Source organism: Varanus komodoensis, unplaced genomic scaffold (genome assembly GCF_004798865.1).
Source record: "Varanus komodoensis strain SLA01 unplaced genomic scaffold, ASM479886v1 scaffold64, whole genome shotgun sequence".
In the NCBI taxonomy this organism is placed as follows: domain Eukaryota; kingdom Metazoa; phylum Chordata; class Lepidosauria; order Squamata; family Varanidae; genus Varanus; species Varanus komodoensis.
Window position 1 is genome coordinate 2383542 of NW_025336273.1, and position 17104 is coordinate 2400645.

At 49.4% G+C, this 17104-nt stretch overlaps 1 protein-coding gene across 1 annotated transcript in view; it reads left to right on the plus strand.

The window, feature by feature from the left end:
- LOC123033596 (adenylate cyclase type 3-like) overlaps positions 1-16444 on the plus strand; it is a 29904-nt gene extending 13460 nt beyond the window's left edge. Inside the window, exon 3 of the mRNA XM_044450286.1 lies at positions 16097-16444. Coding sequence (XP_044306221.1) covers positions 16097-16378 — 282 coding nt within the window. The 3' untranslated portion in view covers positions 16379-16444. The remainder of the gene's footprint in view (positions 1-16096) is intronic.
- Positions 16445-17104: the final 660 nt, after the last annotated feature.

Here is a 17104-nt window from a genome sequence, read left to right on the forward strand (position 1 = left end):
GCTCCGGACTGGAAAAAGAGGAACACGCTGTCCAGAAATAAACATCATTTACTTGAACTGCTTCATTATGATCGTAATTGTTGCATGGACCTTTGGATGGTTCCTCCGGGGAGGTGCTATTAATAGGCTGATGGTGCCAGTGGAATGAGAGGACCTCTGTCCTCAGCAGTTCACGTGACGAAGAGCAGGGTCTGGCTTCTGCGAGCTTCCACCCCGTGCCCCAGACTCTGCTGGGGCATGGTTGCTTTCCCCAGCCCTCTTTTCCTTTCCTCTGGCCAGAGGACACTCCCAGCTAGAGACGTGTAGGGAATTCGATCTTCGTTAATTCCAATACAAACTGATTTGCATCTCTCAGACCTAACGTGGAGAAGAGGATTTTTCTCCACCAGCCTGCATGCTTCCCAAACATTTTCAGTGCAAAACTCTGCCTGTCAAAGGAAAATGTCTTTTAAAGTATCTATTTGATTACTATTTAAATGGGATTTTTCATGCAGAGTAAAATATAAGTGCAAATTAATGCAGCAGTGGGATGGGAAATGCTTAGGTGTGAAAAGTTACAGGTCCTGGGCCTAGAATGCTTCAGCTCTCCATCTGTAATGGTGTTACCCTTTTTTCCTTCTAACCCCACTGTTCCCAGATCCTGTTATGTTGCTTCTTCCATTTTTGTGAAAACCTGGCTGCATTGCAAGTTCGCTTGCTGTCTTTCTGCCAGCGATGAACCTACCGCTAACACTATGATCATAGAAACACAGAAACTGAGCAAGTCAGAAGGGTCTCCCGGGCCATCTAGTCTGACCCCTGGCTCCAGCTGGCTCTGCTCATGACATGCCCACCATGTGTATCTCCAGCCTGTCCTTGAACACCCTCTCCGATGGAGCTTCAACCACCTCCAGTGGAAGCCCGTTCCATACCCTAGGGTCTAACCATCAGGAAGTACTTCCTGGCATCCACCTTGAACCTTGGTTCATTCGAAGTTCTCCTCTGCGTGCTTCCACCTAGGGAGGTTCAGAGAATAGCTTCCAGAGAAAGGGCCTTCTTGGTACTGTCCCCACATGGTGGAATGCCATCACCAGTGAAGGCTACCTGTTGCTAATAATTCCATCTTTTGGCTACTGAGATGTTTCTTAATACAGAGACATTTGACAGCATATGATAAGGGTTTTTTTTAATGGGCCTGTTGCTGATTGCTTACAACTGTTTTTCTATCGTTGTAGGTTAAGGGTTATATCTATTGTGTTTTAATATTGAATTTTATTGGTTTTAATACCACCCGGAGAACATTGGCTAACGGGCAAAATAAAATGGAAATGAATATTAGGCAAAGTAGAAATGTGATAAATGAAGTGTGCCACCATGCAGTATTAGCAGCTGACTGTTCAGTTCCTGTACATGATGGGAACGTGTCCAGGAAAACTATTATACCCGCCTGGTAGATGAGCCTCTTGGGATTGGGGAAAATGAATGTGCCAAAGACTTGCATTCAGAACCTGCCCATTTTGGGCAAGTAGCTTAGAGCTGAGTAATTCTCATTGCACCAGGCCATTGGTTCCAGCTGTGTTTTTGTTAAATGTTCAAAATGTCAGCCAGTGGTCAAATTGCAGAATTTGGGCTCTGTAGTCCAGCTCTCTCATCTGAGACACGCTGTCTGGCTTTGCACATCATGAGAAGCCATGGGGATTTCTTCCCCTTGTGGGTCAGCCGTGTCGTCAGGACAATTTGTGGTGTTTCTGCAGGGTTCCTTTCGTCTCCCTAAACCATGGAGAGAATCCACTGTTTCTTCTCAGGTTTCTGCACTTCATTGTGGCTTCTCTGGTTGTTTTTACCATTGTTGGTCTGGAAATACCATAGAGTCTCAGGGAAAGGGCGGCCACAGAAGTGGCCGCTCAGCCATCCATTCTCTATCACCTATCAGCACCCTAGCAACACACGCATCATCACCTGCTTTATTCCGATTGGCTGAGCAATGCACCTGTGTAAAAAGGGGCAGGGAAGTGGGCAGGTGCATGGAGGGAGCATCCGAGTCATGGCAAAGGTGTTTATTATGATTTAATCAACATGCCTCTGCAGCTGAAGTGGCCAGGAAGCATTGCAGAGATGTGGGTCCAGGGAGAGGAAGAGGGGAGACCTGCCTCAAAACCTCAGCAGACCAATCAGGACAAGGCTAGTGGGGTCCATAGGAAGCAAATATTAAGGGAAAGGGTGCTACTCGCAGGGGTTCCTGGGAGGTGTGGCAGGAGTGCATGGGAACCATGTTGCCATGAGAACTAGTGTGGCGTAGTGGTTAAGAGTATGGGACCGGGACTCAGGTGATCCGGGTTCGAGTCCCCGCTCAGCCATGGAGCCAACTGGGTGACTCTGGGCCAGTCACAGATTCTCAGCCCAGCCTACCTCACAGGGTGGTTGTTGTGGGGATAAGATTGAAAACAGGAAGAGCAGAATGAGGGAAGCCTCTTTGATTTCATTGTAAGAAAAAAGTGGGATACCAGTCTAATAAATAAAATTAAATTATATTTTTAAAATCCTCATGCCATGGAAACCATGCATGGCTATTTGCTGTGACGTGTGAATCCAGCCAGTACTGGTGTCTTTGAAGACCATATTGCAGCGGTTTGCAAACTTCCTGCCTTTAGATCCAACAAACGTTTCCATATTTATTTATTTATTTATTTATTTATTTCCCAATTTATATCCTGCCTTTTTCCTCAAAGGGCTCAAGGCAGCTTACATCATTCTCCTCCTCCATCTTATCCCCACAACAACAACCCTGTGAGGTAGGTTGGGCTGAGAGTCTGTGACTGGCCCAAAGTCACCCAGTGGGCTCCATGGCTGAGCGGGGACTCGAACCCAGATCGCCTGAGTCCCAGTCCTGTGCTCTTCACCACCACACCACACTGGCTCCCACACTGGCTCCATGTCAGTAAGGAGTCGGCCAAGGACACTTGGAAGCATTGCCCTTCTGCCGTGGATTCTGGGACGCATCAGGCAAAAGCAGCAGGTGAAGCAGGGGCACGCCTGGCCCCACCTGCTGCACCCGACCTCCCCACACCGAGTGCACCCCTGAGCCCCCCACACCCGCTGCCAGGAGGGTGGCTGATGATGCGAGCGCAGCGCTGGGGCGCCCATCCTCACGCGCTCCCTATCTGCTGCCCTTGCCCATTCAGACGCACCACCTGGGCAGGAGTGTTGCAGAGCAGATGCGGGGCTCCCGGGGTGTGACGTTGCTCTGACTCATTTCCCCGCCCAGAAGAGCACGAAGGAGCCACTCTGGTCCATCAGGCCCACCCTTCTGTTCACGCCGTGGCCGGCCAGCTGCCCACAGGAATGCAGAAGCAGGACGGAAAACTCTGAGCGGGATAGGAAGGCCAGACAACACCTTCCTATCCATGTTCCCCAGCAATGCTGCCATTAGGGCTAATAGCCACCAAAATGCTTTTGTTCAATACCGCTTTAAAGCCTTCATCCAAGCTGGTGGCCTTCGCTTTACCTTGGGTAACCAGTTCTGGATGCAAAGTATTTTCTTTTGGCTGTCCTAAAATTATCGTCATTCCGTTTGACGGGATCACCCGAGTTCTTGTACTTTGGCTACATATTTCAGGACGAATATTTGCTCTGCTTCCCACCCCCTGCCCTCCAGAGATGTTTGCCCACCGCTTCTTGTCTTTTCACCAAGGAGCTGATGAAAAACACTCCAAGAACATGAGCCGGAAACTGCAGCCCTGATCAAGGCCTATCATCCTGGCCAGAAGGTTGCGGGGGTCATGGGCCACTATGGATGCCAACAAGGTTCAAGTTGCCCCCTTCCCCCCATTTTAGGAGAGCTGGTGATGTGTAGCTGTATGAGGAGGAAGGAGAGGTCTCTAATAACACCTAGCTGGCCTACTTTGCAGGATTGGTGTGAGGCCGAGTGCTGCTTTAAGGACTTGGAAGGCGTGAGTATCGAAGGAGGATGCTGGCGTTTTTTAAACAGCCGCCTAGGGATGCTGTTAGTGGAATAGGTGGCACAGAAATATTTGAAATAATAAATAATAAACGTGTGGTGGTGCCCCAGGCCCACTGAGAGAGGCGAAGTGGCTGAATGAATGACTTCACATGCTCAGAGGCACCCTGGTTTTGGGGCTGCCTACGGATGTGGAGAGAAACTGTTCAGGACAGCTTGTGGATGGTGTGAGTTGTCTCGAAAACATTGTGCTATGCCAAGCGTTCTGCTCCCCACAAAAGGCCAGGGGGTGATTTGGCCCCAAAGGCTGCAGACCTTCCTCCCTTTTAGGCTCTGGCTTGGTTGCCTGGGTTACCTGACTAGGCCAGTTCTGCCCTATGCCTCGTTTGTGGCTCGTGCACAGAAAGCTCCCACCCCAGCAGATGCAGAGGCTGCTTGTCAGCACCAGTCGCTTCCTTTCCATCTAGTGAGGCTTCTTGGCTGTCGGGCTTGGTTTGTGTTTTCAGCCTCTTCATCTCCCAGCCCTTTTTAAAGCTAATTGCTTGCGTTTAATGCTGGCAACTGCAGCACTGAACGGTCTCCGCAGGGAGCCAGGCACCTCTGGAGTCAAAAGATGCACAATAGCAACACACGGGCCCGCAGAAGGCCTCGGAGTGCTTGTGCTTCAGCCAAGCAGAGCAGCCTTTCAAACCCAGCTCGCTTCATCCAAACCAGCATGGGGCCAACTTCTGGGCAGGCAGCAGGCTGCCTGTCAGTGGAGGCCTTCAAGCCGAGACTGCCTCCATCTGGGATGCCTTAAACTGGGCGCCTGCGGGGAGCGGACCTCTACGGCCCAAATGGCCCCTTCCAACCCTATGATCCATCTAGACCGGTGTTTATTGGGGCAGGGAGCTGTCCGGGTTTGCAGCAACATATCACACACACAACTTCACAATCTCAGATGCTTCTTGCTGTGAAAGAGAGAGCGGGCAGTTTTAAGTTGTTTCCAGGGCTGGATGCTGGGTCTTTCTGATTAGCAGAGTCGCATGCTTTTTCCTGTTCCCTCTGAGCTTAGCTGGAATCCTCATACAAGGGGGAGGGAATGGCTTTTCCCAGGAAGATGCAAAGTATTTTAGGATGGCTTGGTCTTGATTGAGTGTTTAAGACCCAGTGGCTTTACGAAAGAGAGACAGAGAGAGAGACAGAGAGAGAGACACAGCTTCCTGCATTTTCACTACCGGGAAGATCAGAATAAGTTCCTGCACTTAAGATGTGCCCTTATATCCCAGGATATGGTTCAGAAGGCATGTTTGGGACCCAGAGTTGTTTGTCCCAGCGAGGGAATGTTCCTGATCATTATTCCAGCTGGATGGGCCCATTTCTGCTTCCAGAGTACTTCTGTTCCAGCCTCTTGTTTTGGCTTTCTTTCCGCAGCTCTGCATGCTGAGCTGTTCAGGGATTCCCCCTCTTGGGTAGTTTTTTTCCTGTTTTTTTTCTGGAGGGCCGATTCTTCCATAGACCTCAGGATGATGATGATGATGATGATGATGATGATGATGATGATGATTACATTTCTATGCCGCCCCTTGCCGAAACCTCAGGGCGGCTTACAACACAATAAAATACATTGAAATACAATAGAACAACTGATACTTCCCCCTTGTGTATGGATGGCTCTGTTTTGATGATGCAAGTTTTGACATTTGGAGCACGACTGCATGGATAACATTTAGGAGGTCTTTCCATTTTAAGAGATAGGAACTCTCACATGGCAAGAGGATGCCAAAAACTTCCCTTTCCCCATTTTACTCTCATATCATCTCTGTTTGTGCAGGAGTTAGAGGTCGGTGAAGCGAAGGGGTTGATCTGTTTTCTCTTTCAGTAGACGCTTTGCAAGCAGTGGGACCTTACCAGGTGCCCAACCATGATGGCTTTGGACATGGGTCCAAGGCCTTTTCTCAGGCCTTCCCCACCCTTAGTTCTTTCTGGCCGGTTGACACATCCTGCTTTTCTCTTGCAGGGCCGCTTTGCCTTCCATGCAACGGCAGCATGACAGGCAGAAATCCAACCAGTGCGACCTCCACTGCCCCTGTGCTTCCATGCTAAGGAAAAGCTGTATGGGGGAACTCAGTGGCCAAAGGCAGGAGGTTTGCTTTGAGTCAGCTATTTTTCCCATTTCCCCTTTTTTAATATCGCAAACCAGAGTGGCAGATGTGGAACCGCATTTTCTGGGTGGCTTGTAGTAGCTGGTGGCATCTTCGGTGCTTCAGAGCTGGGTTGTCATGACAACCACAAGGCATTAAAAATAGCAAGTCACTGGTGCACATTTACGAGCGGGAGGGGAAGAGGTGGGTTCCCCCACCTTCCTGTGACAGTTTTACTTCTTCAGCCTCTTCAGTGGGTATTCCTCTTTCTACAAGTCAGAAATTCAACATGTACAGCCTTTGTCATCCACATCCCCTTCATTTATTATGGCATGATGGGAATTTACAACATTTGCCCGGTGCTTTTTTCTCTCAATCTTTTAATTTATTTTCAAAGAGTATAGTAGAAATTTGTCTGGTACTTTTGAAAAAGTATTAACTATTGTAGTATAGTATTAATAGTATTGTATAGTATTATACTATAGTATTAACTATTGTACAATTAACTATTGTAGTTAGTATTAACTACTAACTATAGTAGTAGTAGTAGAAACAATAGTCAATACTTTTTCGAAAGTACCAGACAAATTACTACTACTGCTACTAGTAGTAGTACTATTCCTTTGCATTACATTCCCATCCTGCCTTTTTCCCTCTGAAAGGAACCCAAAGCAGCTTACAAAATCCCCCGCCTCTCTATTTTATCCTCACAATGACCCTGTGAGGTTGGGGAGGTTGAGAGTCGGTGACTGGGCCAAAGTCATGCCGTGAGCCAACTGCGGATTAGAACTTGCATCTTCCGCGTCCGAGTCCAACGCTCCACCCACCAGGCCAGGCTGGCTCTCCAGAACCCTGAATGCGTCTTCAGTTTGCAGCTGGCCAGGTTGCCCAAAGCTCCAATCTAAAAGGGGGTCGGACAAGTAGGAAAAGACCAGGATGGTGCATGGAATGAGGAGGTGGAGATAGAGTAACGTTTGTTAGCTTTGGTGGCTTGGAAAAGGCATCGCGGAACTATGTAAAGCATCATTCTCCAACCTCCAAAGGGTATGAACTACATTTCCCATCTCTAGCCAGAGCTTTCCTTAGATGCAAAATGACAAAGATGAGGCTTTTGTGCTTTGAGCACATTATGGGAAGGCAGGACTCCCTGGAGAAGAACATCATGCGTGGGAAAGTTGGGGGCAGAAGAGGAAGGGGAGGACCAGGTAAGGGATGATGGACTCCACGGAGGAAGCCACTGCCTTGGATTTAGAGGAGCTGAATGGGGTGCCCATGAATAAGCGACGATGTCATGACACACAACAACGACAGCTCCCTTTGTTCCCAGCCAACATGGCCAATCGTGGCCCAACACATCTGAAAGACACCAGTCTGAGGAAGGCTGATCTGGAGGTATCAGTGATGTTCGTCATCACTGTTAATAGAGCTCTGTGTTCAGGGGCTGTGTATCTGAGGGATCAAGGCATCCCTGCAACCCTGCAGGCATGGCGTGTGAGCTTCTTGGGCATGTGATTGGCCCTCAGAGATGGTTGTGAGGGGTGGGCCACTAGGGCTGGCGGGGGCTGGGGACCGCCTGCCATTGCTGCCTGGGGCATTCGCTGAAATGGAAGGTCCAGCCCCCCCGGTGGTCTCCGCTGCATCAGATCCCCCTGGATGGTCCGACTTTTGGCGCACACGGGCTTTCCTTCCTGCTGCTCCCCCCTTGGATCTCTGCAGGCAGGTTTTGCCTGAAAGCAGATGCTGCCTCTTTTCCATCTTTTTATGAAGGGGGTGTCTCTAGGAGAAAGGTTGCCTTAAAACACACCCACAGCCTCTAGAGCATGCGCAAAGTAAAAACCTTTTTATTTGCCCAGGGTTAAATAATTTTAACCTGGTTTTATTAATTTTAATATCCTCAGTCACATTTTACCATGTTATCATATTCTCTGATTATTTGTGTTATTGTTTATTTATATTTATTTTGTAAGTCGTCCTGAGGCAATTGGTTAATACAGGACGGGATAAAAATATTCTAAATAAATAAATAATGCAGATATCTTTTTTGCCCGTGGGTCTAAGCCAGCTCTTTTTGGTACTTCGCACCCTGCGCCCTCCCGGGCTTGTTTGGCAGGGGTATGTTTGTGTCCTGATTCGAGGGTAGGAGGAGGCTATGCAGAGAGCTCAGGCCCAGGAGTCCACAGGATTGGGCCAGCGGGGCTAAAGGCTCGGGCCCTGAGGCCAAGGGGACCCCCAAAGCACCCCAAGAGCAGCGCTGGAAAGGGACCCTGGGGCAGCAGGAACAATCTCCCTTCATTCCTGCTGGAGCATGGATTTAAGTGCATTTGGAATGCGGGTTCAGAGTTGGGGTGTGAGGGGACACCTTCTTTGACAATGCAAGAAATAGGCATGGCTGTTTGGAACACAGTCTGGGGTTTGAAGTCACTGGCAGTGCTGCGGCTGGTCCGGACTTTGGGGCCAAAAATCCACAGGTTCTGTGAGCCAAGGCCTGCACAAACACCCAGAAGTGCAGCGAGTGCGGACATGTACTGGCCTTCCACTGCAGGTGGTGCCACGATTTAAATCGGTTCGAAAGGCAGAGCTGTGTATATGCAGAGATTTTGTGTTAACGCGTGGAGTGGCTCTTGCAGGTGGGGGAGCAGAAATGTTCATTGTGTGTTTCCATGATGAAAACAGACACCTGGCCATCTGAAGCAGCTCCCCGGACATTAAATCTTGTGCCTAAAATTGCCTAGCTGCACTATTGCTCATAGGACAAACATCCACTCAATGGCTGGTTCTCCTATTTTGAAAATAAAATAAAAATCCAGGCGCTGTTTGGATTTTTCCCCAGTTTTCTGGGAAGCACACAGTTCCTTGAACGGAAAGGTGAAGGGCCCATTGCACCTTTTACATTAGAATGCTTGGAGATTAATTCTCCATGTGGCATTAGACACACAAAATTAAGTCGGTAGAAGCCGGACTGGGTGGTGTGCCATTGTGGCCTGGGGGGAGAGAATCCTGAGACTTCAGGTCCCCTTTTCCTGGAGGCAGCGGCTTCTCCTCCTCTGCCTGCCGAATCCCAGATGTTGGAGAAGAAAACACGTGCAGGAGAATATCTTCCGTTGCAGCTTTGCAAGGCCTGCAGCCATCAGAAGGAACATGGTGGACCTGATGGGCCAGAGGACTCATGGGATGGACGTTTGGCCAGCCAGCAGTGATCTTGCGCCACAGGAAATGTGGGAGTCTCCTGAGAGGCAAGAAAGTGGTTCGTAGCGCTTCTGAGACCAGGCAGACCCCCCGGTGGACACGGCTGCCTCTCTGGAGCCCTTGGGTTGCCCGAGGCCCTGGGGCTCTTCCTTCCAGCTGCTTTTCCCCATCTGCTTCTCCCCTTCAAAGAGGCAGCGAGTAATTGGGGCAAGGAGCGGTATGCTGCCCTTCTCCTTCTGGGCCCTGGTGTAGCTTGAACCTGGACCACAGGACTAGCAAATGGGCAAAAGCAGCCGTGGCAAAGAGGGGGTGGGTGGGGCTGGAGGCGGAGCCAAAGAAGGTCGGGGTGGAGCCTATACGTTCGGGCACACCTGGAAGGTAGAGCTAATTGCAAGGCCTTTCTGGTGACCTTGTGGCAGGTGCTACTGGGGGTGGGGGGTGATTCGGTATTTTGGGGGCCAAACCCCAGCAGGTGGGCACATGAATGCGTTCTCCCACTGTCCGCTGTGGCCTCTGTCTTCAGCTAGCACGAAGAGAAGGGTTCTGGAAAGGGCAAGGGCACCGTCATGCCACCCTTGGAATGCTGGGCATTGTAGTGCAAAGCATCTGGAGAGCCCCAGGTTTGGGAAGTCTGCTGTAGAGATAAATAGTGTGGCATCTAAATAGGGCTTTTTTTGGTTTTCTTTCTCTCTCTTTTTTTTGGAACTATGGTTCAAAGGCAAATGCAACCCAGCTGATAAACGTACTGTTCTGTTTACTGCCTCTTAGCAATTCCAGGGGAAATGAGCTTACATGAAAACACAGAAAATAACTTTACAAGTAAATCTCTCTCTCTCTCTCTCTCTCTCTCTCTCTCTCTCTCTCTCTCTCTCTCTCTCTCTCTCTCACACACACACACACACACACACACACACACACACACACACAGATTTAAGGCTAGGCTGGGAGGGGAGAAAGTGCATTTTGGGCAGCTGTCTGGAATGCCTCATCCTGTCCACTGCTGGCTTTTTGCTTGATGGGGCTTTGCCGTCTGTGAAAGAAGTGCCCATTTCAGGGGCTCCAGGCGGGAGCTTTGAGAAGCCTGGGGTGAGCCCAGGAACTCCTTGCTGCCAAATGGGACTCTCTCGCACTGAACCGCAGCTCTGCTTTTGGGTGCTACTAGCTGGTTGCAGAATTTTTCTTTCTTTTTTCTTTTTAAATAATTTTTTGCAGAAATGATGAGCGTCCCTGTGTTTCTGCAAGGTCACTTCTGCTCAAGCAGCCTTCCCCAACCTGGTGCCCTCCAGGTGGGTTGGGTGCAACTCTCAGCATCTCCCTGGGGGCTGCTTGCAACAGATATTGGGAGACCCTCCGCAAGGGACTGAATGACGATTGGTCCAGGCTCGAGGGCGTGTGTTTCCTGCATGTTCACCCTCTGCATCAATGCAAGGCCCGGGATCCAATGAGCTGGTAGAAAGGAAACACCTGAGCTCTCTGGGAATCCATGTGACACAGTGGTTAAAGTGCCACGAAACTTCCTGGGTGACACCATCAGCCTATCTGAGAGCCAGTGTGGTGTCGTGGTTAAGAGCCTGGGACTGGGACTCAGGCAATCCGGGTTCGAGTTCCCGCTCAGCCATGGAGCCAACTGGGTGACTTTGGGCCAGTCACAGACTCTCAGCCCAGCCTACCTCACAGGGTGGTTGTTGTGGGGATAAGATGGAGGAGGAGAATGATGTCAGCTGCCTTGAGCCCTTTGTAGGAAAAAGGCTGGATATCAATCGAAAAATAAATAAATAAAGCCACAGGCTTCTTGTGAAGATAAAAAGGAGGTGTGGACAGGGGGTGTGGACAGGGGACAGCCATGTCAACCATCTTTAGCATCTTCTGGGAAAGGCAGGATATAAATACATTAAAAAATGGTATTTCTGGATCTGTCCAGCTAGCTTAATATTCTGATTTCAAATGTAGCCAGTTTTGTGTCTTGGAGAAGGTCGTGAGATGGAGGAAGGAGCCTTCACCTGCCGCTTGTGTGTGCTATGCTGTATCTGAAGGAGGGGTGCAGCACCCCAAACCCGGGGCCAAAACCTGCTCTCTGGGGTCCCCGAGAAGGCTACGCCCCTTCCCTTTCCCCAGACACAGTTTGTGGAGTGATTTCCCCACTCAAAAAGGTTGAAAAACCCTTCTGGGGCTTAGCTGCAGGCAAGAAGAGTGTGCAGCTAAAACCCGCTGGGATTTCTGACATTTTGACCCCTTATGCCATCGGTCCAGCCTATCGCCAGAATTCCAGGCCTGGGCATTTCCCCAAAATGGAATTCTACACCCTCGGCAGAATCTCTGCACCCTTGGTCAACAGTGTGGCTAAACCACGCTTCCATCCCATGCCTTTGTCTAATTTTTGTTTGATGTTGCCTGTAGGGGTTGTTCTGCATCCCCTGGCAAAGGGTAGCACAAGACTGGTGCCGCTAGCCCACCCAGCCTCCCTCTGAAACTGCTAATTACACTTAATGATAATTACAGCGAGTATAATTTTCCTCCCAAGTGTTTTGCACAGGTTCGTGCAGGATGAAAGCGTGACATTCAGTGGCTCTTGTTATTGAATGCGCGTGCCTTTGCGAAGGGTAAAGCTTGGGGTGTGACGTGCAGGATCGTTTTAACCCTGTATTTGCTGTAAGCCAGTCCTCTGCAGACACAGGAGGGTTGTGGCTCGGAGGCAAAGCGTCGCTCTCCCTGCAGCTGGTCCTACATTCTCAGCGTCTCCAGATGGGCTGGAAAGATTGTGTCTGAAACCCTGGCGTACCGCTGCTGATCAGTGCCCAGCAAACTGGGCTGGATAGATTGATGGTTCTGGCTTGCTATGAGGCATGTTCCTGTGCCGTTGCAGAAACATGAAATCTGCTTTTTCTGTAATGCGTTCCGCGAGTCATGCGCCAAAGGCACCCTTGACATGCACAGTTTCCGTGTGTACCGCCAAATAGAAGGAAGACGCTACTGGCTAAGGGTGAAAGGAGTGGTAGTTTTTGGACAGCTGGCCAAAATGTGCTCCCCCCCCCCCCACTCTGCCACTCTGCAGGCCAGAATGCTGTTGATAATCGCAAAACCTTTCTGTTCATCCTGCGGCTGCCGGAGGAGGTGGGCTGGCTCTGTGTTTGGGGTCCAGTGGAGTGAGAGAGCCATGCAGCGCATCGATGTGAATGCATTCCACCCAAGCCTGCATTAGCCTGTGGGCTTTGCTGACCCACAGCTCACGAGGATGATGGTTTTAGAGTTGCTGCAGTGATGCCTGCTTCTGGCCCTCCTGGCCATCAGCCCAGCTGTCTGGGGCTGATGGCAGTTGGCGTTCAGCTCTACTATTCTGTGATTCTTTGATCCCTCCCTCTTGCTGTGATCCAGGGGAAAAGCCCTCCTTTGAAACGCTTACTTGGGGTTGGCAGCCTGATAGATGAAGATGGGGAGACTGTTTGGGGCATTCCAAGCAAGGTGAGAGAGGTCAGGAAGAATGACCTGATAAAAGGGAGCGAAAGGGGGTGAGGAGCCCAAGTTGTCCCGGAAGGCAACAGTCCAGGATCAGGAGGAACTTTAAAAAATAGGGGCTAGAAGAGTTCTGCACAACGGGGGAACCTCTCAAGAAAAGGGTGGCATGTTGCTAGCGATTTGCCAGACGAGTGGCAGGGCCAGTCTGATGCAAGACAGGGTAGGAAAGAGGTCCAAAGAAGCAGGTATGGGAGCAGATGTCAAAGGTGGTCCTTGAAGATGCTTGTTCACTGGTTGCCGTCATCGGAAGCAGAGTGCTATTGAAAGGGTTCCCATGTTCAAGCTATTGTTAGTCGAATGAGCTTGCCTGCAGCTCTCCAGGTATGTTGGCCACCAGCCGTGCTGGCCGAGAGTGACAGGAATTGTAGTCCGACGTGTCTGGAGGGCATCGGGTTGGGGGAAGCTGCTCTGGTCCCTTGACTGAAGTTAGGGAACTGTTTGTTGCTTGGCCGCTGGATGTGAGCTCAGTCTACGAAGTCGCTTTCCCCAGATGGCCTCCCGCCCCTTGACACTGAAATGCTTAGAGAGTTGACATTATTTTTTTTCCAAAACACCTCGGCAAGTTTAATGAAGAGACGAGAGGAAGAGCAGCCGAGAGGACCAAGAGAGAAAATGCTTCGCGTCCCATGACATTTCGGAAATAGCTGAGGCACCCTCACTTCTTCAGAGGGCGGTGGTCCTCAGAGAGTCGCCAGGTTTTCTTTCCTCTTGGTCTGTGTTTCTACACCCGATTTGCAACCCGTGGCAAGTGCTACGCCTTTCTTCTGATCAGGCTATGATGGGTACCAGAATATACAAGGGAAGGTGTTGCGTCAAACCTGGCAGCGCTGGTCTCCATTTTCCTGGAAGTTGTTTTCCCCAGGAAAGTCATTTATTTCTCTTCAATATCCCACATGAATGATCGTTCACAAGGCACTTCCATGCTGGAATGTGGGCACACAGGAAAGTGCTGTGTATGTTGTTGGCCATCTAGTCCAGTATTCCCAACACTGGCTGGCAGCAGCAAATCTCCGGAGTTTCAGGCAGGACAAAAGGAGTCTTTCCAGACCTATCTGGAGATGCTAGGATTAAACCCTGGATCTTCTGTCTGCAAAACGGGCCATTCTGCAGAGCTGCAGCCATTCCCTACCGAAGGGTGTGGGGAAGCCTCGATGGCAGCCATGAGGCGGGATGTCCGGGTTCAGTCAGGAAGGACCCCTTTCGCCTTGAACCTCAGCAGTTTATTGAAAGATCACCCAGGACCCCCGCAGTGACTTACGACGGCATGCTCCCGGGTAGTGGTTCTCACTGCCAACTACAAGCTTTTGGAACATACACAGAGTGTTTTATCGATTCTGAGTCACATATTATTGTAAGCCTTCCAGAGACGGCAGTAATGGACAGCCTATAAATTTCCTAAATAAATAAATAGTATTTAGAATATAAAAATCTATTAAAATAGTACAACTACGACCACTACATAGTGCCTTATCAAGATTTATCCGAAGCCAGGGTAGTGAATAAAGTCATCACTTTTTTTAAAAAAATAAAATCCATTGGTTCTATGAGTCAAAATTCCCGTATTTTTCGCTCTATAAGACGCACCTGACCATAAGACACACCTAGTTTTTAGAGGAGGAAAACAAGAAAAAAAATATTCTGAATCAAATGGGTACATAATCACAGGCACATTCCCCATCACTTCCCCATGGGCTGCACATCTGACAGACACACATTCGCTCTATAAGACGCACAGACATTTCCCCTTACTTTTGAGGGGGGGAAAGGTGCGTCTTATAGAGCAAAAAATACGGTACTTCAATACAATTCAGTTTATTATTACATAAATCCAGGGCTTTTTTTGTCATAGAACGCACTGGAACGATGTTCTGGCACCATATTTTGACGGATTTTTCCAATGGAGTGATTTTGAATCGCCTGCGGGCTGCTTGTGTGTCCGTGCTGATTGTGAGGGCGCTGCTGGGCTTGGGATCGGTTGTGTGGTCGCGCGCTGAGTGCTCACTGCCGGGGATGACCATTACGTTTATGTGTGTGTTGAGTGACTGCCTACGTGCAAACGGTAAATAAGTTCTTTATTTCAAACAAAGTTGGTGAATTGAAAATCTCTTTTAGTGTAAAAGTGTGACTCCAAGACATGAGTTCCGGCACCTTTTTTTTTTTACAAAAAAAGCACGGCATAAATCTGTTTTTGCCTGGTGCCGAAATGATTGCAGTGAGGGTACCGGGTGAACTGCTCTGAAGTGCCGATTCCAGAGAGAAGGCACAACACAAAGAAGGCCCTTCTTCTGTTTGCCATTCCCTTCCCCTCCTTCACGGATGGCTCTTCAGGAAGGACCTCTGAACCAGTGCGCAATGATCGGGTGTAATGCCGTACTGGGTGGACCAGTCTTCAGGCCCAGTACAAAGGGACAACCCTTAACTCAGAGGTGGAACACAGACCTCACATTCGGAACGCCCTAATTCTGATTCAGTAAGGTCAGAATCTGGAAGTCTGGACACCTCCAAGGGGAAGACTCTGGGGAATGCTTGGGAAAGACTCAAGGGTAGGGTGGACCTCCAGATAGAAATGGGCTGATGGCCAGGGCTGATGGGAATTGCAGTAGTTCAGCAGCTTCAGGAAGGCCACTGCCAGTGAAGGGCACTGGACTGGATGGACACCCAGTGTGATGCTGCTTCAAGAGGATTGTATTTATTTATTTATTATGAAGATTTATATGCCGTCCTTGCGCAAATGCCTCAGGACGGCTTACATAAATAAATAAGAATAATAATATAAAACAGCATTGTAGGTTCTTAATTGAGCAAAATTTGCCCATCTCAAAATGTGGGTCCTGCCGCTTCTGTACCGGATCTCTGCCATTTCCACGTTTAATGAAGCCCTATATTTTTGTTGATTTCAATGTACATTTGCTTATTTTAACGCATGTATGTAATATTTTAATTCTGATATACTGCATTTTAATATTTTGATTATGTTGTTAATGCGTTTAAGTATGTTAATTTTATGCCTGATTTTAGCATGTTGTGTTGTTCTAATTGTTGGGAGTCACACTGGGAGCCCAGATAGGGGCTAATGTAGCGGCAAACACATTTAAATAAATAAATACACTCTATTCTCTGAAGTCCTCTAGACTTCAGCTCCCAGCTGCCTCAGCCACACAGCCAACGGTCAAGGGTTACAGAAACTGTACGGCAAAAATGATAAGGTGCACCAAGTGCAGGGATCAACAGTGACCCCTCGCACAGCTGGGAAAGTGGCCCTGGAGTCTTTCATCTCTCACTCCTCCACCTTCTGAAGAATGATTGTTGTCCTTTCCCCCTTCCTCTTTTGTTCAAGATCCTGTCCAATGTCGCCATCTACCTGTGCACCATCTGTGTGGGCATCATGTCTTACTACATGGCTGATCGCAAGCACCGCAAGGCCTTCCTGGAAGCTCGGCAGTCCCTGGAGGTCAAGCTCAACCTTGAGGAGCAAAGCCAACAGCAGGTAAGAGCTGAAGGACCCTTCCGACCCGATTGTCTCTTTCTCCCTCTCTCTCAATCAGAGGAGTACCTCAGTCAGCTTGCCTTGAGCTGGCTGTCCAGGAGCCAAACCCCGCCTTGGTGGTTTTCTGATTAGGTGTGTGTGTCTAAATCATAGAATCATAGAATGATAGGGTTGGAAGGGTCCCCGAAGGCCATCAAGTCCAACCCCTGCTGTTGCAGGACACCATGTTACACCATCCCAGTCAGAGGGCTGCCCAGTTTCTTTTCGAATGCCTCCAGTGTGGGAGAGCCCCCCACCTCTCCAGGCAGCTGGTCCCACTGCTATATTTCTTTGACAGTGAGGAAGCCTTTCCTGATGTCCAGCCTGGATCTGGGTTGCCACAACTTGAACTGATTATTCTGTGTCCCACACTCTGGCACCAGCAAGAAGGGATCTTGCCCTTCCTCTTTATGACAGCCTTTGAGGTACTTCTAGAGGGATACCATGTCCCCCCTCAGCCTTCCCTTCTCGAGGCTGAACATGGCCAGTTCCCCAGTCTCTCTTCACAGGGCAGTATTTCCAACTCCTGAATCATTTTTGTCACCCTCCGCTGGACCCTTTCTAATTTTTCTGCCTCTTTCTTAAATCTTGGTGCCCAGAACTGGACACAGGATTCCAGGGTTAGTGAGAGTGTCTCTGCATGGCGGGGTTAGGTTTGTATGAAATTTCAGTCCTTAAGCCACATGGATTGTTCCATGCAGGGTGTACCATCCACACTCAGTAAAGGGGGGCTTTTCCCCTCCCGTATTTCGTTTGAACTTGGTGTGCTTCTCTTGTGTCACAGGAGCGCCTGACATACATCAAGACGAATTTCCAGAA